At 45.0% G+C, this 24,186-nt stretch overlaps 2 protein-coding genes across 2 annotated transcripts in view; one reads left to right on the forward strand and one right to left on the reverse strand.

Annotated features, from left to right (window-relative positions):
• The window catches only part of LOC123994571 (calcium/calmodulin-dependent protein kinase type 1D-like), an 80,891-nt gene extending 68,403 nt beyond the window's left edge, over window positions 1-12,488 (forward strand). The window contains exons 7-12 of the mRNA XM_046297322.1: window positions 817-892; window positions 2,782-2,894; window positions 7,528-7,606; window positions 8,199-8,286; window positions 8,620-8,905; window positions 9,015-12,488. Of these exons, the coding sequence (XP_046153278.1) occupies window positions 817-892; window positions 2,782-2,894; window positions 7,528-7,606; window positions 8,199-8,286; window positions 8,620-8,905; window positions 9,015-9,139 (767 nt within the window). The 3' untranslated portion in view covers window positions 9,140-12,488. The remainder of the gene's footprint in view (window positions 1-816; window positions 893-2,781; window positions 2,895-7,527; window positions 7,607-8,198; window positions 8,287-8,619; window positions 8,906-9,014) is intronic.
• Window positions 12,489-14,975: 2,487 nt separating this feature from the next.
• Window positions 14,976-23,732, reverse strand: LOC123995654 (coiled-coil domain-containing protein 3-like). Its single transcript, XM_046299303.1, has 3 exons — window positions 22,848-23,732; window positions 22,384-22,558; window positions 14,976-15,781 (listed from the first exon to the last, which is right to left on the reverse strand). The coding sequence occupies exons 1-3, from the start codon at window positions 23,240-23,242 to the stop codon at window positions 15,473-15,475; spliced, it is 879 nt and encodes a 292-aa protein (XP_046155259.1). The 5' UTR covers window positions 23,243-23,732; the 3' UTR covers window positions 14,976-15,472.
• Between the last annotated feature and the right edge of the window lie 454 nt (window positions 23,733-24,186).

The following is a 24,186-nucleotide window of genomic DNA, read 5'->3' on the forward strand; positions in this document are numbered from 1 at the left end:
GCTCAGACACTCTTTTGTTCTCCTTCCTCATCCCTCTATCCAACAATCTTGTGAGATGGGGCCACTGCACTTTTTGTCCCTCCATCCCACCCTCCCCATCTGCTGTGGGCTGCTGTAGGCCTTTTCCATTCTAAGAGGCTGTAATGTGATGGTTGCTGCATTAGAAATGCTGCTAAATATAGCAGGTCCTGGATGATGGCATTGAGAAGCTTGCATTCCTGAGGTATGAATAGCCCAGGGTTAGTGCCTGGGATGGCTGAATTAAGACCAGACTCTGTGGTTTGGACAGGCCCACCGTCAGAGTGGACACACGCATACACATACTGGGTACACGCACAAACACACACACGTTGGCCATATTGTTAAAGGAGATACGTACCACACACGCTCAGCCCAGCACAAGTTAAAAAATGTTTTACAAAGTATTACATTTGACCCTCTCAGTGCACACGCATCTATGCGTGTCCGACTGTGTGTGAGTCTATGCTTGTGACTGTGTGTGTGTTTCCTGTTCCGTAATCTGTATTTATCTCAATCTTTGATTTTGTCCTGTCTGGCGGCTGTTGTTTCGGTGATATCAGTTTTATTTTGTCTGGGCCGTTATCATTGATTAGTCTGGACAGGCTTCTCTGTCTCTAATCGCCCACGGAGAGGGGGTGTCACAGCCTCTGATAGGATGAGCTCCAGCTCTGGGCTCGACAGCAGGGTAATCCAGGACGGAGAACATGTCTCTATGTCCGTCTCTCTCCATCTCTGACTGTCTCCAGTTATGTCATCAAAGTCACATATCTCTCTCTGTCTCTGTCTCTCTCTCAGCTCCAGAGGTTCTTGCTCAGAAGCCCTACAGTAAGGCAGTGGACTGCTGGTCCATCGGAGTCATTGCATACATCCTGTAAGTATTTACAGTCTGTTGTACAACTCCTACAGACATGCTATGTGTTCCCATACCCAGTCAATGCCATGAGGGCAGAATTCACAGCTTTATATTGAGGGCCTTGGTTTGGATCCTTGGTCACTCTGTGATTTTCATGTCTTCTAGAGTGCAGATGCATTTCACAAGTTCACACAAGTTTGACTTATTGTGTGCGTGGATGTTTGTGTTTTGTAATGGCCATTAATGGAGAATGACACAACATCATACCTCTCTCTTTCCTTTCATCAGAGCCAGATGTTAGTCTGCTACACTCTGCTCTGTTCAGTCACCATGTATGGACATAGTGCTTCTGAGGAGAAAAAACAGACTTTTCAACATGTCTCTTTTTGTTTTTCATTTGTCTTTCACCCCTCTGTCTGTGTGTGGACAACCTCTGAGTCAGAGCTGATTTAGCGCTGTGTGTGTTTCAGCTCTCGCTGACTGAGTTCCAGACGTATGTGTGTGTTTAGGGGTTAGAGTTCAGGGTTAGGGACAGGGTGAATAGGGGTTATAGAACAATAAAGGCTGTGAGAACGAGAGAAAGGTGTGCCTTACCTCAGTCATTAGAGCATCAGTGCAAATCTTCCTCATCCCCTGAAAACGTTCCTCATTTTTGCTCCTCTCTCCCTTTCTGTGTTGTTCTTGGCTCTCAATGGTTTGTCGCAAGATGAGCTCTGTGATGTGCAAAGCAGGCTCTGCCCTCTGGTTCTCTCTCATCCTTCCCCTCTCCCCTTGTTCCTTCTCCCGCCCCAATTGTCCAGACATCCTCTGTTCTCTGTTTTCACCTGTTTATATCCATCTCTGTCTGTTTATTGATGTAGTTGTTATGTAACTCTCCATGCTTACACAGCTTTGGATATAAGGATCACTTGGTGTCACTAGGGTCCTTAGAGGTGTGTGTGTGTGTGTGTGTGTGTGTGTGTGTGTGTGTGTGTGTGTGTGTGTGTGTGTGTGTGTGTGTGTGTGTGTGTGTGTGTGTGTGTGTGTGTGTGTGTGTGTGTGTGTGTGTGTGTGTGTGTGTGTGTGTGTGTGTTCCTGTCACCTCTACACATGTGAGCGAGGAGAAATAATGGTCTGAGAGACAGCGTTCACACAGTCAGTCAGTCCAGCTGGTGGATTAAACTGTGAATGTTTGTATATATTCAATAAGTAGTCCTCAAACATCCTTGTGAATAGCCTAGGCAATATTAAATTAGACCAAATATGTGTTTAGAGTTCAAGTAAATACATTAAATCAAAGAATATGCCGTTCTGGATGGTAGACCCCTGATGTTTCCACAGTGAGTTCCCAGTGATCAGTGAGCTACTCCCGTGTTGTCATTTAGCCATTAGCACCATTAGAACAGGCTTCGGACCTCGTTAGCCGATCCTGAGCACCCCAACACAATCCGGCTTGGCATGCCTGGTTGGGTCTCTCCTCAGGTGTGAAGCGATCGCATCAGGTAATCAGGTGGAATAATCGCTCGGGCTCCTGCGGGGGAATGACGTTCAAGTCTTTTAACCAAATGTGAAAGCACAAAAACAAAAAAGCTCATTGCGACCACATCAGGCAGAACAGAGTTCGATGGAAAAAGGCATTTTAATGAGGTTTGATCATAATGGCGGCTAATGTTTTCTATGGAAATCGTTTTGCCACTTGAAGAAGTTCAATTAGTCCAGAATTAGGTTAGGAGAGCAGGCAGAGAAAAGGTTTAGGATACATTACATTAACCTCGTCAGTTTATTGTTATCAATTGAATAGTTGTTTAAGCATTTATCTCATTAATGCTCATGGTATTATATTATCATCTTAAAAGTAAACTATTCCCTGAAGTAGGAAGTGAATGCATGTGTTAACTTTTATGAGCTCACTTCCTGTCTGTCTGCAGGTTGTGTGGCTATCCTCCATTCTATGATGAAAATGACTCCAAGCTCTTTGAGCAGATCCTCAAAGCAGACTACGAGTTTGATGCACCGTACTGGGACGACATATCTGATTCAGGTAAGCTGTGGGTGATGGAGTGAGGATCCCCTTCAGACAGAGCACCTTCCTCCTCTTCCACCTCCCACCTGGCACATATGGACACCACACCACCATGGCTACTTTCTCTATGCTGTGATGTCGTCCTCTTGGAATTTGTGTATTGTCAAATCACATTTTATTGGTCACATACACGTGGGTAACAGATGACATTGCGAGTGTAGCAAAATGCTTCTAGATCCGACAGTGCAGCAGTATCTAACAGGTAATATCTAACAATTCCACAATAAAACCTAATACACACAATCTAGTAAAGGAATGGAATGAGTATATAAGTATAAATATATGATTATAATTATATGGATGAGCAGTGACAGAGCAGCTAAGATGCAGTAGATAGTAAAGAATTGATACAGTTGAAGTTGGAAGTTTACATAACTTAGGTTGGATTCATCAAAACTCGTTTATCAACCACTACACAAATGTCTTGTTAACAAACTATAGTTTTGTCAAGTTGGTTAGGATATCTACTTTGTGCATGACACAAGTAATTTTTCCAACAATTGTTTACAGGCAGTTTATTTCACTGTATCACAATTCCAGTGGGTCAGAAGTTTACATACACCAAGTTGACTGTGCTTTTACACAGCTTGGGAAATACCAGAAAATTATGTCATGGCTTTAAAAGCTTCTATTAGGCTAATTGACATAATTTGAGTCAATTGGAATTGTACCTGTGGATGTGTTTCAAGGCCTACCTTCAAACTCAGTGCCTCTTTGCTTGATATCATGGGAAAATCATAAGAAATCAGCCAAGACCTCAGAAAGAAAATTGTAGACCTCCACAAGTCTGGTTCATCCTTCGGAGCAATTTCCAAATGCCTGAAGGTACCACGTTCATCTGACCAAACAATAGTACGCAAGTATAAACACCATGGGACCACGCAGCCGTCATACAAAAAGTGCAAATCATTCCCAGAACAACAGCAAAGGACCTTGTAAAGATTCTGGAGGAAACCGGTACAAAAGTATCTATATCCACAGTAAAACAAGTCCTATATCGACATAAAGTGAAAGTCCGCTCAGTAAGGAAGAAGCCACTGCTCCAAAACCGCTATAATAGCCAGACTACGGTTTGCAACTGCACATGGTGACAAAGATCGTACTTTTTGGTCATAATGACCATCGTTGTGTTTGGAGGAAAAAGGTGGAGGCTTGCAAGTCGAAGAACACCATCCCAACCGTTAAGCACATTGGTGGCAGCATCATGTTGTGGGGGTGCTTTGCTGCAGGCGGGACTGGTGCACTACACAAAATAGATGGCTTTGTGAGGTAGGAAAATTATGTGGATATATTGAAGCAACATCTCAAGACATCAGTCAGGAAGTTAAAGCTTGGTTCCAAATGGTTCTTCCAAATTTACAATGACCCCAAGCATACTTCCAACGTTGTGGCAAAATGGCTTAAGGACAACAAAGTCAAGGTATTGGAGTGGCCATCACAAAGCCCTGACCTCAATCCTATTGAAAATTTGTGGGAAGAACTGAAAAAGTGTGTGCGAGCAAGGAGGCCTCAAAACCTGACTCAGTTACACCAGCTCTATTAGGAGGAATGGGTCAAAACGTATTGTGGGAAGCTTGTGGAAGGCTACCTGAAACATTTTATATATATATATATATATATATATATATATATTTTTTTTTTTTCACCTTTATTTAACCAGGTAGGCTTGTTGAGAACAAGTTCTCATTTGCAACTGCGACCTGGCCAAGATAAAGCATAGCAGTGTGAACAGACAACACAAAGTTACACATGGAGTAAACAATTAACAAGTCAATAACACAGTAGGAAAAAAAAGAGTCTCTATACATTGTGTGCAAAAGGCATGAGGATGTAGGCGAATAATTACAATTTTGCAGATTAACACTGGAGTGATAAATGATCAGATGGTCATGTAGAGGTAGAGATATTAGTGCGCAAAAGAGCAGAAAAGTAAATAAATAATAACAGTATGGAGATGAGGTAGGTAAAATTGGGTGGGCTATTTACCGATAGACTATGTACAGCTGCAGCGATCGGTTAGCTGCTCAGATAGCTGATGTTTGAAGTTGGTGAGGGAGATAAAAGTCTCCAACTTCAGCGATTTTTGCAATTTGTTCCAGTCACAGGCAGCAGAGAACTGGAATGAAAGGCGGCCAAATGAGGTGTTGGCTTTAGGGATGATCAGTGAGATACACCTGCTGGAGCGTGTGCTACGGTGGGTGTTGCCATCGTGACCAGTGAACTGGGATAAGGCAGAGCTTTACCTAGCATGGACTTGTAGATGACCTGGAGCCAGTGGGTCTGGCGACGAATATGTAGCGAGGGCCAGCCGACTAGAGCATACAGGTCGCAGTGGTGGGTGGTATAAGGTGCTTTAGTAACCAAACGGATGGCACAGTGATAAACTGCATCCAGTTTGCTGAGTAGAGTGTTGGAAGCTATTTGACCCAAGTTAAACCATTTAAAGGCAATGCTACCAAATACTAATTGAGTGTATGTAAACTTCTGACCCACTGGGAATGTGATGAAAGACATAAAAGCTGAAATAAATCTTTCTCTCTACTATTATTCTGACATGTCCTATTCTTAAAACAAAGTGGCGATCCTAACTGACCTAAGATAGGACATTTTTACTAGGATTAAATGTTAGGAATTGTGAAAAACTGAGTTTAGATGTATTTGGCTAAGGTGTATGTAAACTTCTGACTTCAACTGTAGATAGTGACTCGTATAGTTATTGTCCTTGATGATATTTTTTGCCTTCCTGTGACATTGGGTGTTGTAGGTGTCCTGTAGGCCGTCTCGTTGTTGTTGTTGTTAGGGTAAGAAACAACATTCACCACTCCGCTGTTTCTCAAAACTGGGGTCCCACAAGGGTGCAAACTTGATGACCCTACCATTGTAGTGCCTACCACTGTAGTGTCATCTGCAAACTTGATGATTGTGTTGGAGGCGTGCATGGCCACAGTCGTGGGTGAACCGGGAGTACAGGAGAGGGCTGAGAACGCACCCTTGATTGACCCCAGTGTTGAGAAACAGAGGAGTGGTGATGTTGTTTCTTACCCTCACCACCTGGGGGCGTCCCGTCAGGAAGTCCAGGACCCAGTTGCACAGGGCGGGGTCAAGACCCAGGGACTCTAACTTAATGATGAGTTTGGAGGGTACTATGGTGTTGAATGCTGAGCTGTAGTCAATGAACAGCATTCTTAGATAGGTATGTATGCCTCTTGTCCAGACGGGATAGGGCAGTGTGATGGTGATTGCATCATCTGTGGACCTATTGGGGCGGTAAGCAAATTGGAGTGGGTCTAGGGTGTCAGGTAGGGTGGAGGTGATATGATCCTTGACTTGTCTCTCAAAGCACTTCATGATGACCGAAGTGAGTGCTACGGGGCTATAGTCATTTAGTTTAGTTACCTTAGCTTTCTTGGGAACAGGAACAATGGTGGCCATATTGAAGCATGTGGGGACAGCAGACTGGTATAGGGATGGATTGGATATGTCCGTAAACACACCAGCCAGCTGGTCTGCGCATGCTCTGAGGACGCGGCTTGGGATGCCGTCTTTGCCGGCAGCCTTGCGAGGGTTAACACGTTTAAGTGTTTTACTCACGTCGGCCACGGAGAAGGAGAGCCCACAGTCTTTGGTAGCGGGCCGTGTCGGTGGTTCTGTATAGTCCTGGAATCGTGCAAAGAAGTTGTTTAATTTGACTGGAAGCAAGACGTCGATGTCCGTGATGGGGCTGGTTTTCTTGTCGTCATCCGTGATTGTCTGTAGACCCTGCCACATACGTCCGTGTTTGAGCCGTTGAATTGCGACTCCACTTTGTCTCTAATGACGTTTAGCTTGTTTGATTGCCTTGCGGAGGGAATAACTCCACTGTTTGTATTCGGTCATGTTTCCAGTCGCCTTGCCATGATTAAATGTGGTGGTACGTTCTTTCAGTTTTGCAACATCTCCTATACACTTCCTTATATACTCGCTCACCGAGTCAGACTATACGTCAATGTTATTGTCTGCGGCTACCTGGAATATATCCCAGTTCACGTGATCGAAGCGAATGCTGCCATCAATACACTGTTTCTGGTTATGGAAGGTTTTAATAGTCACAGTGAGCACAACATCTCCTATACACTTCCTTATATACTCGCTCACCGAGTCAGACAATACGTCAATGTTATTGTCTGCGGCTACCTGGAATATATCCCAGTTCACGTGATCGAAGCAAACGTCAAGCGTGGAATCCGATTAGTCAAACCAGCGTTGGATAGACCTAAGAACAGGTGCTTCCCATTTGAGTTTCTTCCTATAGGAGTGGAGCAACAAGATGGAGTCATGGTCAGATTTGCCAAAAGGTGGGTGGGGAGGGGTGTTTTAAGAGTTCATCACAGACATGATCTGTGAACTTTATATTCTCCAGTTTGGCACCAGTCTAACCATTCCCACTGCCTGCCAGTAAATCGTAAAACAACAATCGTTATTATAGGAAAGAGAGCTGAGCCTTCGTCCAGGTATTCAGTACACTGGCCAGGGAGTGTGGGAAACCTTACACTGACTGTTTACTGTTTGTGTATGATGTGATGAGTGTGAGCAACTGTTCTGTTTTTCACAGCCAAAGACTTTATCGGCAGTCTGATGGAGAAAGACCCGGCGAAGCGCTTCACCTGTGACCAGGCCCTCAGACACCCATGGTGAGAGAACACACTGATCGTAAAGCTTTTTTCCATCTGTAACATTGCAAAAATCAGAAACTTTCTGTCCAAAAACACAGAACAATTAATCCATGCTTTTTCACTTCTAGGTTAGACTACTGCCCACTATTTTGCACCCGGATAAACACTAAATAAACATGATGACTCCTTGCTGTCCCCAGAATCCACCTAGAACCATGCTATTGCTCCACACACACTGGCCCTAGGACCTGTCCAAGGACTACCTGACACACAACCACACACATATTAACATCCCATAATACATTTGCAAACATCTGGAGGCAGGCTTTCTGTTATAGAGCTCCATTTTTGGTGTCAGAGTGTGTCAGTGGGTCATATGTGAGTCTGTGCCCAGGAGTGGGAAGGTGAACGGAAGGCTCTGAGGCGCCCTTGCTGTCCATCTGACTGTGTTTCACTGTTCTGTGTACGGGGCTGAGTCACTGGCTTGCTGGTGTGTGGTCATGTGTGTGTCGGTTTCTTCTGGGTGCCTTTCTGTGTGTGTGTGTGTATGGGGCCACAGTGTGTGTGTGTGTGTGTGTGTGTGTGTGTGTGTGTGTGTGTGTGTGTTCAGGATCGCTGGGGACACAGCCCTCTGCAAGAACATCCACGAGTCTGTGAGCAGACAGATCAGAAAAAACTTTGCTAAGAGCAAATGGAGGGTACGTTTGCATGTATGGTAATAAATGTCTGAGTGTCATTCAAGTGTCTGAGTGATTTCTTATTTCATGTAGATTTTATAAATCATATACTGGTCGCTCTCTCTCTCTCTTCCTTGCTCTCTCTCTTCCTTGCTCTCTCTCTTCCTTGCTCTCACTTTCTCTCTTCCTTGCTCTCTCTCTCTTCCTTGCTCTCTCTCTCGCTCTCTCTCTCTTCCTTGCTCTCACTCTCGCTCTTTCTCTCTCTTCCTTGCTCTCTCTCTCGCTCTTTCTCTCTCTTTCTTTCTCTCTCTCTCCCCCCTTTTTTCTCTCTCTATCTCTTTTCTCCTTCTCCAGCAAGCCTTCAATGCCACTGCAGTGGTGCGACACATGAGGAGACTGCAGTTGAGCAGCAGTATGGGCCACAGCATGGACAGCTCTCACCCTCACCCTCCTAACAGCCGGGCTGCACAGATGCAGAACCAAAGGAACCAGGCCAACCAGAACCAGGCCAACCAGACTCCCAACCAGACCCCTAGCCAGAGCTCTACTCAACCCTCTCTAAGTCCAAGCCAGACTCGGAGCCAGAACCCTAATGCAGCCATTATGAAGAGCTTTTCTGTGGACTCACCTCACAAGGACTGTAAGTGGACATGTATGCATCCACACATACACAAACCATGAACTAGTAAACACCAACTACCAGTTTGTTAGTTCTGACTGTGTGTTCATAGCTTCTGTTTTCCCTCCAGGTGCCCCAGCTACTCCCACCCCCTGCAGCCTGGCATCTGCAGCCTCCTCCTCCCCCTCCGGGGGGACGGAGCTCACCCGGCCCCACCCCTCTACTGTTGCCACGGTACTAACAGAGACTAAGTGACGCCAGGTCCCGCGGGGGACCAGCTGGGAGGCTACGGCACTGTGAGAGAGAGAGCGGAGCGAAAACCGCACCCTCCCTTTCCTTACCGTGCCCCTACTACCCCCTCCCAGCCTGCCCCCCGCCCTGCCCCTCCCCCATGCTGCATCTGGGAGGACTGGGAGAGCAGAGGACTCTAAACCCATTACACCAATAACAACATGCCATACTCACCTTGGACACGCCCATTGTGTCGATTCTGTTGAACCACACCCACTCCGAGAGCATTACTGATTGGTTTACCTTTGAGTGTTTGTTTCTGTCAGAGACCATGATGAGTGAAGTGGGTGTGTTTTCAGAAGCTTCTTTCGAATTGGGTGTTGTCTATGTCAGTCAAACTCAATTTCCCTCTAGTTTTTCCTACATCTTCTATAAGGTTCTACTTGTGAGTTTTTAAAATTCTGTTTATTTTCTATATTTCATCCGCTGGGCTAACAGTTACCAACTGGATTATTTTTCATTTCTATTTTCTTGCGCTTTTTTTCCATGTTCATGTTGATTTCTCTTAGTTTGCGTCCATGTTAAAGACGTGCTTTAAAAGTACCATAAGACTGTTGAGTGATGTTTCATGAGTAAGCGCTTTATCTATTTGCACATGAGGTTTGGACGCGGTTTCAGACGTAGATAATGTGTGTACAGCCACCAAGTTAGACTCCTCATCTACGTGAATTTATCAGAAAGAGAATGTAAACTGTAAAATGCCTAAAATGGGGTCAGAGCATTGTACAACATCTTTGTTAAGGGAAACATGCACAATGTTTAATTATTGTCTTACTTTAGAAGACTTTCATAATGACCATCCTATAGGGGACGCATATACAGTATATTATGAAACACACTGCAGGTTTAGGATAGAGTTGGAGAGTGCTGTTAGTTTTAACCATCACCAGTTACATGTGGGGTTTCCCACCCTAAAGATCAGGGGCTACAGGTAGGAAACCAGGCACTTCCAAATGGACCTCAGAAAAAGTCCATGTAGAAGAGCAGCCATTTCTGTAGTGTCGTGTAAGCATGGGAACCCCTGACCTACAGTATCAGTTTCCCACGATCCAAGATGGTGGAGCTGTTGTCTCTACCCCCATCCCTTTTACAAAGCCATGACCTCACCACAAGAGCCATCATCATGATGACATCATCAATCGGCACCCAGTACACAAGTTCTCAGGGATTTGGACTGGGTGCCGTGGTGACCCTTGTTGCTGTAGAAACCACTTGCGAGCACAGATTTGTCTACAGAGTGTCCAGTGGTCTGCCTCTGTTAAATGCAAGTCCAACGATCCCTTTATGTCATTGTAATGTCTAGCCAAAGCAGTCTTGAAACAGAGAACATGAGGACAAACTGATTTTACCCGATTAAAAACGGATGGTTAGCTATGAGCTAGACCTATAACCCTGGCCGATCCCCACTGAGAAATGGATTGTTTTGAAACTTAAGGGCTGAACTCTGATAATCTGGAGAAAGATGACCGAAGACGAGATGTTTTCGATTTCTCTCCCCCTTGCCTTCTCCTTTCTTCTCTGTCCCATCCCTCCCCTCCCTCCTTCTTCTTTCTTCTCTGTCCCATCCCTCCCCTCCCTCCTTCTTCTTTCTTCTCTGTCCCACCCCTCCCCTCTCTCCTTCTCCTTTCTTCTCTGTCCCACCCCTCCCCTCTCTCCTTCTCCTTTTCTCTCTGTCCCACCCCTCCCCTCCCTCCCTCTCTTTTTCTTTCCAGTTTCTTTAAGACCAGTTCACTGTATACTGTAGAAGTTTCACCCAACACTGGGACTGTTACGCTCATGACACCAGGGTCCCCTAACCAGACAATGGCCAGACACAGCATGCATATAGCCTACATTTAGGGGTCATAATGCAGTATTATTACCTGGCTTCGTGGTGCCGGGTCAACCATCATTAAGAGTGATGTCATGGACTGGATTCTTTTAGGGGGTGGGTAGACTTTACTTTAGGGGTCTGTTTTTGTTTATTTATTTATTTTTTATCGAGGCAAACATTTTTTTCTGATATGAATGAATATATTTGTTGAAAACGTCTTGTAAATAAATTGTGAATATGAATGATAATTTTTAAGATAACCTTTGCGAATTTTGTGCAGTGCCGGCGTGTGTGTGGGGGGGTTGATTGTATTTTCTTTGGAATGTTTAATGTGTTTTAAATGAGCTACAGCCCCCCCCTCACCCCTCCATCCCACACCATACTGGGCTTTGATACCACGATATTCAGAGCATACTGTACCAAACACTCAGTAACTGCCATCTACAGAGTTACCATGGAGATAACGCCATCCGCATTCTAAACAATATCTGATCAACAAACAAAAAAATGTAAAAGTAAACTCAGGCTTTAGTTTGCAATGTGTGTAAACGTTGAAGCTTTGACTGATACGACATCCACTGTTATGGAGCTGTGCTTTTTTTAATGTATTTTTTTTATACACGTATCTGCCTAAGTCATCGGTCGTCCACTTTTCCCCCTTTCTCACTGACACTACGGCAACAGGCATCACAACACACCTAAACACATGCCCATGATCAACTGTCATGAGAAAAAAAAATCCCACAATGCATCACAAGGTTTTTCTGAAGATGAAATGCAAAGCATGTTGAGAAGTGCTTAAAGAAATCCACCTCCACAAGTGTTTGCATTAACTTTATATGCCATTGTATGATGTTTGTATCTGTATCTAAAGAAGAAGATCAATGTGTCCATAGAGAGCAGAGTATTGTTGGGGACCACTGCATCTCCCTGTGGGTTCCTGTGAGGTCCAGAGCCCGGGGAATGGGCCTTATTTACTCTGCATGTGACCAAAACAAACGTCCATCTTGTGTGGCGGTCTCTCACTAACGACTCCTGGTAGATGTCCCCTTTAACCACAGATCTAGGATCAGAAAACTCTCCCTTAATCTAAACCTTAACCGTTAGATACTAACATAAACATAGATCTCGGATCAAAATAGCTTCCCTAAATCTGAACCTTAATCAATAGATACTTACAACCGTAGATCTAGGATCAGAATAACCTCCTTTGATCTGAACCTAAGCCATTAGGGGGATGAGAAAATATCTGACCTTGTATCAGTGGTAAGGGGCAACTTTCGTCCTACTTCGTTAAGCAGACACCTCCTTCCATTTTGTGTGGCAGAGTGAGTTGCCCTGCCACTCTTACTGTGCTGTGATGACCTTCTGTTATGGGGCTTGTATATCCGATGCCTTCGACAATCATGTGCACATATCAGTTACCATGACGATGACAGAAGCCAGAATGACTGAGTTGGGTTTTTTCTCTCCTGAAATAAATCCTGAACGATCATAAAGCAACCGTCTCCGTGTGTCTGTGTGTGCAGGGACTGCTACACTTTAAGCCATTCAAAGTTTGTTTTTGCACTTAGATTGATTTCCACTTCTAATTGGCTTGTCCGCTGACCCCTGACCAGTTTCCGTTCAACCAGAGAAAGATTAGAAAGGAGTCGCGTCCCTCCATAACACTTCCATACACACACCCTGACTTCAAAAAGACGATGCATACCCCGGATGCTCAACAGACATCAGACACATTTGACAGACGTTTAGCAGATGTAGGGCCAGATGTTATTCTCACACACCCACTTCAGGTCCAGCCATGACACTGTGTCTGAGTGAATGTGAAGACCCTGATCTACATGCTCACAAAATCAAATGTATTTATATAACCCTTCGTACATCAGCTGATATCTCAAAGTGCTGTACAGAAACCCACCCTAAAAAACCCCAAACAGCAAGCAATGCCAGTGTAGAAGCACGGTGGCTAGGAAACCTAGAGAGGAACCAGGCTTTGAGGGGTGGCCAGTCCTCTTCTGGTTGTGCCGGGTGGAGATTATAACAGAACATGGCCAAGATGTTCAAATGTTCATAAATGACCAGCATGGTCAAATAATAATAATAACATCATAAAACATTCCACGAACAATTGCCTCAGACGTCAACGTTGTTTTCCCAATACACATTATTTCTAATTGTATAGCAAATTACTGTTAATTCACTAATATATTTAGAACTCGCCACTTATAGCAAAGTGTGATTGTAATTGTTTTTTCCATTGTTGAGTTGCTCCTGGGTTAAGGTATGACAGTAATTACAGATAAGTGCTGTTGGGACTTAATTGGTGAAAGTGGTCTGAGATTGCCCTGAAGTTCTTCTGGCACTGGGGGCCAATTCAAACTGCAGCCACATTAAGCACACTCATACTCACACCCAGCACATCAGCCTCTGTCCTCTCTCACAGTTATTGACCTTTGAACCTGTACAATGGATCTGGACTCAAGAGTAGTGTGCAAATTCCTCCCCATTCTTCTTGCTTACATCCCCCCCCCCTCTCTCTCTCCGTCAGTCTTGTGCTCAGGGCTGGCCAGAGGAATGCTCAGGGAGATCATTCTCTCATACACGTTAAGAAACTCAAAGCAACACACACACTTAGATACACGCACAATGTGACATTCTCAGAGCGAGTTGAGCCACTCAGTGGGGGTAAGTGTGGGTGGGGGGGCTGCTGTTGTTGGACGAGTGGTCATGGTGTGGGTGGATAGTTGACCGAGGTTTGGGGTTCACTGATCTTTTTGCCTTTTAAAGTGTTTCCCTCCCTCTTTCTCTCCTCTGTGCCCAGATACACAGCCCCTCATCCCTCCCACTCTCCCCTACGTAGGCTCCATAGGGGGCCTACAATGGATGGGATATACTGAAATGGCAGCCAGAACTATCTTACTCTCTTTCCTCCTCCTGAATTTCCTAGTCCAGCATGTCTTCCTGTCTTGCTTTTTCACCTCATCCTTTTCCTCATTCGTCTCTGTCACTTTCCTCATCTCTGGTTCCTAAAACATGGCGAGCAGCAGGTTCATCTGATTAACTGTGGATCTAAACTGGTATGCAGGTCCATCTGATTAACTGTAGATCTAAACTGGTATGCAGGTTCATCTGATTAACTGTAGATCTAAACTGGTATGCAGGTCCATCTGATTAACTGTGGATCTAAACTGGTATGCAGGTGACGATCTGTGAAACGTATTACTCTGTTAATTATTTTTGCTGTCACTCTCTCCTCTCCATATTCTCTGTCTCTGAGGCATTGGTGTTTTTCTCAGGGCCAGTCCAGAGTCTAATAGAGCATCAAAAAGAACAACAGTGATCCAGGGGTTATTTGAAGGCAGAATTAAATAAATATTTCAATAAAGTCCTGCTGTCTCTCCCTCTCTCCTGCCCAGCTAAGCACATTCCATTCTGCTCTGTGTCCCTAGCATAGACTGACAGACTATAGAAGAGTGGGGATCTGTGTTTGTGCATGTGTCGAGTGTGTTGTCCCCTACAGTTGCAGGTATTTGTCTGAGGCTGTAGGGGTCTTCGTGATGAGGTTCAAGTCTTAGGACACAAACTCCAGCAAAGGAGGAGGGGAGAAAAGACTGTGTGTGTGTGTGTGTGTGTGTGTGTGTGTGTGTGTGTGTGTGTGTGTGTGTGTGTGTGTGTGTGTGTGTGTGTGTGTGTGTGTGTGTGTGTGTGTGTGTGTGTGTGTGTGTGTGTGTGTGTGTGTGTGTGTGTGTGTGTCTGTGGGGGTGGCACATCTGGCTTTGTCCCGCAGTGCCTGGAGGAGAGAGGGAAACCCATTAAGAAGAGCCCATAACAGCAACCCACAACTCTCTCTCTCTTTCTCTTCCCTCACTCTCTCTTTTCTTTACCTCTCTCTTTACCTAGAATGGAATTTTAGTTGGTGTGTTTAGTTTGTTTGGCCAAAAACAACAGATTGTGTAATCTGGAAATAAAACACCCAAGCGTTAGTAATGCCTGATTAGAGTTTATATGCAGCTTCAGTAATACATTCATATATAATGATCCCAATGCCTCATGGACATTCTCTTTGGTGGTGTTGGCACAAGGACAGCAACAGACAAATCATGGCACAAATGCCCACAGACACACCTACCAGAAAGTAACCTCACTTTCTTCATTCACTCTAGTCATTCACTCATCATATACTCGCTCTAAATTCATTTCATCTGTCTAGCCATCAGCTGTATGACAGTGCTGTGTATTAATAGGAACTATACACAATATCTCTCTCATTCTCTCTAGTCATTCACTAATACTAATTCCCTCTTGTCTGCTATTCGAGGGCTACTGGATGCCCTCTCTATGTAATATGTGTAGGAACTACAGTATATATGGCTGAATATGACACTAAATGAGTATTGTGTGTGTTTGTGGATGCATGCGTGCGTGCCTGTGAACAACAGGAATTAGAGAGACTGCCCAGCAGTCAACATCCCGTCTAGAGACTAAAGCGGTGTGTGTGGCGTGCGGTGTAACACAGTCTCCTGGTATCTGCTGGGCGTAGCCTCCTGTGTTATAGTATTGAGGTGGTGCCCAGCCCGTCTCTCCGCTGACCTCAGCCTCTCCTCCAGCCCTTGCCTCTCCTGCTCCGCTTGGCGCTGGCTCTTCCTGGCGTTCCGGAGGGAGCGCTTCACCTTCCGGACACGCTCCTTCAGCTGCCTGTTCCTCCTCTCCAGCTGGCCCAGGCGCTCCTGCTGCTTCCTGCTCTTCTCCTCCTCCTCGAACAGAGCCCCCTGCACCGAGGAGCACAGGAGCTGGAGGGGAGGAGAGAGGAAGAGAGTGAGAGAGAGAAGAGATGGGAAAGAGAGAGAGAGAGAAATTAAATCAACATTGGATTGGAATATCTATTAGCAGAAGTGTCATTCAGCTAATTATTTTAAATGGGGTGCACAAACTGGTGAACTTTTTAGTGTACAACTCAATGATACTTGTGTCTTGACCTTTTCAAAAGGCATGACACTCAATTTGTGAGATCAGTCTGAGTATTTATCTGAGCATAGCGCAACAGGGACGTTGAGCTGAGGCTATTCAATACGGGGCAGAATAAAGCATGCCAGTTAGTATGTTGTCGGTTGGCATCAGGGGGAGAATGTGTGAGCCCCAGTGACATCATCTTCCCATCAGTGTGTGTTCTTTTTGTTCGTTTAACTCCACTGCCTTAGTTACTTCTCCTTGGCTGGTGCTTTTCTTCTCCCCCCTCCTCCTATCTCCCTCCAGTGAATCAAGGTGCATTGGAGCCTCTGTCGAGTACAGTACCCTGTCATCTCGCCCGGAGTTATGACAGCTCTGAGGGGCCACAATTTTCCAGCTCATTGGCGGGGCGAGACCTCTCTGTGGGACTTCCCTTCCTAATGCTACGTTAGGCTACAGGTCGGCATTGCGGAGGGCCCCATTCTGCCCTAACAAGCATCCCATCTCCCTTTAAACATAGAGTGGTATCTGGAAGGAAAAACAGAATAGTTAAAATAATTTCTCTTCTATACTGTTACTCCTAAAGTCCAGTACTAGAGTACTGACTGTTAAATGTGCAGACAGTGTGCAATCTAAAAAAATGTGGGTTGTTTGGCTGACCCAAATGTTGGGTTACAGGTATTGGGTCATTTAGTTGGGTTGTTGATGCTGGGTTATTGAGATATGACCGACCGGGTCAGATCAGAACACTGGAGGCATGGCTTAGTAGGGACGTAGCTTTCAGGAAGTTGTTTTTGGCCACCTGTAAGGGTAAATGTAATTCCGGTTCATCTGTTGTATTGTCATCACATGTTAAGGTTGAACACTGCCACTTTTGTAGCTATGAGTTATAGTGTTGTATAGTTACCACTTTGTTACAATATGTAAATAATAATGTTGTTAATTGTATATTAGAACATAATGTGCAAAAATATTCAAGGAACATTGAAATTTTAACTGTAATGACATTTACTCTCACGGGTGGCCAAAAAAGAACCCTGAAAGACACACCCCTAATAGGCCACGCCTCCTGAAAATAACATACCCAGCTTCTGGGTCAACCCAGCATAAAACTGAATAAAAACCCAAGTGATGGTTATAAATTAACCAATGTTTGGGTAATCCAAACAACACAACATGTTGGGATATTCACACCACCCAACTGGCTGGGTAAAGATAACCCAGCATGTGTTCAATATTTACCCAGCGCTGGGTTACCAAAAAACAAAGCATTCTTTTAGAGTGTAGTGATAGTTTACCTCAGAAAAACTAAACCACCCAATCAATGTTCCCTTACATTTTTGGGGGCACTGAGCAAATTTGAGGTCTTGTGAGTGGAAACTTGAACGTTGTGAGAATTTTTCTGCAACTTCCGCCGTACATTTACAGTGGACACTTTACACAGTACCTTTACAGTTTTAGATAGTAGCCCATAAGCTATTGTGGCTACTTGATTATAATGTAGGCCTACCAACAAAGCCAATGGACCAAATCCCATAACATGTTAACATGGAAATAGCTTGTGATTTCTATGATACAGCCTAGTATGTGGTGTTCAATTCAGGCCTACATTGCATTAGACTTTTAAAAACGTTTATACATTATGAAGTGCTTGACATGAATTCATGATTTTTACTTGCTCTGTAACTCAAATTTCAAAAGGCACTCGCACATCCCAGCTGTCTTTATTGCAGGTGCACGGTACCAGTTGAATAAGATGAGAGAAAAACAAGAAACCTGCACACTGCTCTTGCTAGTATCACTGCTTGTTATTAAGCGTTATATATCGGACTCGTGGCCTTCGTCAGAGCTTCGTGAGTGTTTTTAATTTGCACCCTTGTTGCACATTGCTCCACCCACATCCGCTCAGTGCATCTGAATCGAGGGAGTCGAGGGAAAATAAACGTGTGTTACCAAATAGAACAATGTGCATTTCATAAGTATTCGAATATAGTGTGTACATAAAACGTATTAAACACGTCCGTAAAACCTCAACGAGGACATCAACCTATCAAGTAAGTTTTCATGTTTATTTTCCCTCGACTCTGACGAAGGCCTTCAGGTCGCTACGCAAAGCTTAATAAAGAGCAGTGATACTAGCAAGAGCAGTGATACTAGCAAGAGCAGTGATACTAGCAAGAGCAGTGATACTAGCAAGAGCAGTGATACTAGCAAGAGCAGTGATACTAGCAAGAGCAGTGTGCAAGTTGTTTTTCTCTACTTGGTCTGTAACACCATGGGACAAATAGATGGCTGTAACTTGCATTGTATTGTGTTGTATGATGCAAGAAACAACTTTCAAAATAAAATGCATTATTATTACCATACAGAGAATTAGACATGGTCGGCTAACCCTCTGCCTATTGGCTTATGTGTATATTCAAGCCTGTGTCAAAATACAACACTGGCCCTTTAATTAAGACATAAGCTTTTTACCAACTTGCTTTTCAAAGACAGCTTGAAATGTAGCCCACACGTTTGTGCTCTTGTAGGAAGAAGTTCTCCCCATTGCTGACCTATACTCATCTATAACTGGGCTAGTAACTCGCTAACTAGCAAAGAATCAACAAATGTGCACAGAGTCGCTCATGGGCTACCCCTGCCAGTAGAATTCTACTTCGTTGCGCTCTGGCTCTGCCTCTGCCTGCAACAAGATAACAGACTCAGTCTTACAAAGTTAGATTTGTTTTAGTTTGTTTCATTGAAAAGGGGCTGATATAATGTTGATTCGATCACAGAATGATCGTTGATCTATATAGTGCAAACTAATGGGGTGAACTCAGTGAAGTTCTATTGCTTCTCTGTGCAGTCTGGCATTTCTTCTGCGCGGCAGTCCTGGAGGAGATGCGCAGCCAAGCAAACACGCGCAGTTTAGAGGGAACATTGCACCCAATCCGACTCTCCCTCGCTGTGTACCATGTTAGTCGAGGGCTAAAGACCAGGTACTTTTGGACATTATCCAAAGCTAACTCCCAACCATCCACCCATCTATACCCAGCACCAGCTGTCAAAACATCCGGGTGTTACCTACCTGCTGTGGAGGATCATCTGTGTAAACACCACTTAGAGAAACAGGCACACCAGCACACAGACACACACACAGACACACACAGAAACACACGCACACCGAGCAACACACAAACCCATAAACATACACAGCAGTCTCCCCTCTGACCTGAACTGAGGTCCTCCTTCTTACAGTCTCTGAACAGCTGTAAAACCTTCATCTAAACACCGTCTGTGTGTGTGAGTAATCCAACTGTGTGTGTGTGTGTGTGTGTGTGTGTGTGTGTGTGTGTGTGTGTGTGTGTGTGTGTGTGTGTGTGTGTGTGTGTGTGTGTGTGTGTGTGTGTGTGTGTGTGTGTGTGTGTGTGTGTGTGTGTGTGTGTGTGTGTGTGTGTGTGTGTGTAACAAGATCTCACTGTTTTACCAATTTGACTTCAGATTCCGACGTTTGTTCCCGTTTCTCCTAACATAACACTTAGAAATGTATCCAAATGTAAAATTTTGGCAGTTAAGTTTGGGATAGGGTTACAGTCACAAAAGAAACAACAACAGTTACAATTAGGCATTCATTCCAAATTATTAAGTTAAGGTTTACACTGGGATTGAACACACAACCCTTGGAGCCAGAGCTCACAGTTTACACTGGGATTGAACACACAACCCTTGGAGCCAGAGCTCACAGTTTACACTGGGATTGAACACACGACCCTTGGAGCCAGAGCTCACAGTTTACACTGGGATTGAACACACGACCCTTGGAGCCAGAGCTCACAGTTTACTCCCATCCACAACACCCTAGCAAGTCGCAAGCTACTGGAAGGTTTTTAAGCCCTCTCCCGACTTCCTGGCTCCCTGGATGGATGTCAAATTTCACCTTGGTTCTTGGTTGGTATGTATACATGCTTGAGTTACAGTGCAGCAACCACAGTATGGAGCAAACACTGTCCTTCTGTTTGGCAGAGTACACACTGTGAATACTCCACTGAGAGCATGTGTGGGGGAGTTGTGTGTGTGTGTGTGGGGGGTCTAATTTGATATTTCCATGCCCTAAGGCTAGGGTGCATTAGATGACAAAGTATTTCCCATTGCTGTGACTGAATTCAACTAAATGAAACTTCCATTAAAAGGGGTTAGAAAGGGAGGGTTATTACACTATTGTTACTACAGTTCCTAACATCAGGAAGTGACTCAGAGCTGACTCACAGAACACACTGACTGTTATGAAGATGCGGCATTTAGGCTGGAGAAGCATTGAGGTACGGGGCATTTGTTCATATGAGAGACCCAGCTTTGTCCTTCATCTCCCTATAACTCCAGTCTCTTTACCTCTCTTTCCCTCCCTCTCTTTTCTCTCTCTCCTATCTGTCTTTATCTTTTCCTCCCTCCCTCTTTCTCTCTCCTACTGGTCGCCATTTATCTCTCATTTATCAACCCCTGCAGGCTTTTCTCTACAATAAAGGAGAGGAAGTCTGAAGAGAGAACACTGAGGGAAGGAATTCTGAGGACAAAGTGTCCATGGATTCGTTTTGGCGCTCCGGAACCGCTCTGGGGTGCATAAGAAGGGGTTTAATCGAGTGCTAATTGGGGGTTTGGGTGTAAGTGGAGGCGCTCTCATCTTTCCTTCCCCTCCAGCAGGGCCAGCCTGCATGGGATGTCCATCTGCAACCTCAGCGTTCCCACAGGAAAACTCCAGAGCAGACTACTGTAGCCTCATCATCCTAGCCTCTCCCAGCCATTTCCTAACTAACCACCTCCATCTGCCCAACACATCACTGGATTGAGCCTCAGTCACACGTTACACACATGTAGAGGTTGTGTGTGTGTTGCATTTACCCTCCACTACACCACTGCGTGTGTTTGTGGGTGTGTGTGAGCTGTGGTTCCATTGTACAGTTCCCACAGGGTTTGTAGTGTCATTTTTAAGCCTGTTTTTCCTCCTATTAACCTTGTCTATATTTCTATAGCGTAAACTCTGACAACACACACACATCTGCTCCTCCACATGGACACAGCCCTCCTAAGGTTGCAACCCCTGCATGCCAGCACCTGCGCTCACGCCACGCAGAGTGTCGTTAACCCTTAACCTCTAACCTCTCAACCTGTTAAGCCATCAGAAACCCGACACCCGATGTGTCACAAGTCTTCCGTCAACTTAGTAAGGCTCTCTGGGATAGAAACTGGAAGAGGAGAAGACCTGACCACTGTACCTCTGAGGTTTCACATGGCATCACCCCTCCTTTCCAGTCTCCCAGAGACCCGTTCCATTTCAGTGTCTGCAGGTCTGAAAACAATGGGTACGTAGGTGTATATATGGGGTGGCAGGTAGCCTAGTGGTTAGAGCGTTGGGCCAGTAACCAAAAGGTTGCTGGATCAAATCCCTGAGGTGACAATGTAAAAATCTGTCGTTCTGCCCCTGAACAAGGCAGTTAACCAACTGTTCCCCGGTAGGCTATTGTAAATAAGAATATGTTCTTAACTAGTTAACTAGTTAAATAAATAGAAAATATGGTCACGTGAAACTACTAGCATGTTGTGAACACCGAAGGGGTATGAGCATGTGGCCAGGTCAGCGACAGTCTTTGGTCCATGGGCATGGCGGAGTGTGTTTTGACATTAATATCATGACTTAATCAATGACTGCTTTGATCTCAGAGTCTAGTTAAGGAGTGTGACCTAGACAAACACACGGCTCGCTGGGCAGGCAGTCTGTGTGTTGGTGCGGTCTCTGTGTCTGACTCTTAAACTGTGTGTGTGTGTGTGTGTGTGTGTGTGTGTGTGTGGGGGGGGGTCTTTAACTGTGTCTCTATAGTAATATATAATAATAATAATATAGCTAAGTGACACAAAGTGACAGTCATGTGTGCCAATACACCTCACACAACAGAGTAGTGTCTGAGGATGATGGTGGCTCGGAGGTGAATGTCTGTGTGTTACTCTGTGAAGGTCAGTGAGATGATTGCTGCAGATGTACACAGAGAGGGGAGCTACATTTGAGCACCTGCTGTATCCAGGGGCAACAAGGTTGTAAAGCATAGAGTTTAATATGTTCCATGGCCGGCCTTAGTTACAACCCTGCTCTGCTACACAACTGTATGTGTGTGGGTGTCTGTTGCCATTTTACAAGCAGGTAGCACTTATATTTCCAGCTGTTCAGGCCCAGAGGACACTACCCTGCCCTCTCATCTCTCTTTTCCTGACCCTTTCTCTCCATATCTCTGTATTCATCTCCCTTCTCTATCTTTCATCTCTTTCTCTTTCGCCCACTCCATTCATCTACCATTTTCTCCCTTTCTCTCTGTCTTTATCCCTCTCAAACCCATATTCCCTCCATCTCCCTTTTCTCACCCCCCCCCCCCCCCCCCCAATTATGTACAGTGGATACAGTGTTGAGTAGTCCTACCCTGCTGTCCTCCTGGGGGTCCCATTCTGGGGAGAAGGTCTGGAGGGGTTGGCTGTGGGAGCAGTTGGAGAACTGGAACAGGCTGGAGAACGTACGGCGGTTCTCTAAGGTGTCTGGGAAGATGGCGTCCTGGAAGTTGACCCCGTGGGGCAGAATGTTGTAGTTCTCATCCATCCTGTAGGAGGTAAACAAACAAACACTGTGAGTGAATGAGTGCATGCTTCCTATAGGTTCAAAACGTGACCCCTAAAGGGGCTCAAGTCTGTATTATATCACCCAGTGCATCCAGAAAGGAGAGCATAGAGGAGCTAAATATTGTAGGCCAATATGCTATAAAATCTGTCATGCTTTTGTGTGTGTTTATGATGTATCACGCTCTTTTTTAATGTATTTGTGATTCTGTGCGCTGTACACAGGTTCCCGGTCACTAGGTCATCCTGACTCACCAGGTCATCCTGACTCACCGGAGGAAGAAGATGTAGGAGTAGTTCTCCATCACGGTGTGAGACTGGCACGACAGGTACCCCAGCCCTGTCAGGTTGAGGCGCGAGCCCGCCGGCACCTCCAGCATGCTGCCCCACGCCTGGTCGCACATGAGCTCCACCTCTGCGGAGTAGAGCAACCCTTCCTCGGCGCCTTCATAACCATACCCGTACGGGAATGGCAGGGAGTTGTGGAGGCCCTCTGCCCCGCCGTACTGCTCCCGGTGAATTGCCAGCACCTTGGCGTACACTATGATCTCCGCCAGTTCCGCACGGCAGTTCTCACTCAGTGGACGCCACTCGGTTGGCAGTTGGCACCCGTGCGCAAAGCTCGCTATGTAGCCAAGAGCGAGAAACAAGGGCGCAAATATCATCATGTCTGGTGTGCACGTAATTATTGTCTTTCACTTTGGGTACTCCTGTTATTCGTTTCTCCTCTAGGGCACAAATCCGTTAAAACGTATTCTATTAATAAATCCTACTTTTTTTACAATAAAAAGTACAGCTCATTTATATCCAGTGATAGGGGCATATGATAACGGCACTGTTATCGTACCGTTGAATTGTAGTCAGTTAAAACTTCATTGGTTCCAGTAAAATGTTGGATGAAAACTATTTGACAGATCAAACACAGAGCGAAACAGACCTGCTCCCGGTTTTTAATCTGGGTCTCCTTGAGCAGTGGCATACGTTTGTCAACTGTTAATTCCGTTAAAGACAGAGAACTTCAAGTATATCCACAGACAGATAATCCAATGTTATGACCCCGTGTTTAAGTGTGCATTTTTTTTAGCCCGATGCAGCGCAAATCTAGTCCCATTCAAAGACATTCCCGAAGGCTCCTCAAAGCCCCTTCATTCGCAAAGATCTCTCCGACCAATCAGACTGACCCAAAGTTTACACAGCCAATCATTGAACCGCCCGGTTTTACTACAACAAGGTTTTTATAGGCTTATTAAAGAAATATTTGTAATGGAGAGGAGGAATGTGCGTAAAGCCTTGGCGTTTGTTGTTGTTGCTTGTTTATTCATTTTGACACGTCAAGCATTGTGTGCTTTCTTAGGCAAATCAAATGCATGTACTCTTGTCTATGTTGTACGTTAAAGTCTTTGTCAAAGAATAGTAGGAATGCTTTCTTGGCCAAATGTGTGTAAGCATTAGTCGGATAATATGTGATTGTTAATAAATAGCCAATGACATAATGTAGGCTTACTTTTTAATATCATATGGCGAAACATACATAGCCAGAGGAGGCTGGTGGGGGGAGCTATAGGGGGATTGAAATGGCTGGAATGGATACATTGAACGGAGTCAAACATGT

This window comes from Oncorhynchus gorbuscha, linkage group LG14, assembly GCF_021184085.1.
Source record: "Oncorhynchus gorbuscha isolate QuinsamMale2020 ecotype Even-year linkage group LG14, OgorEven_v1.0, whole genome shotgun sequence".
NCBI classification, from domain to species: domain Eukaryota; kingdom Metazoa; phylum Chordata; class Actinopteri; order Salmoniformes; family Salmonidae; genus Oncorhynchus; species Oncorhynchus gorbuscha.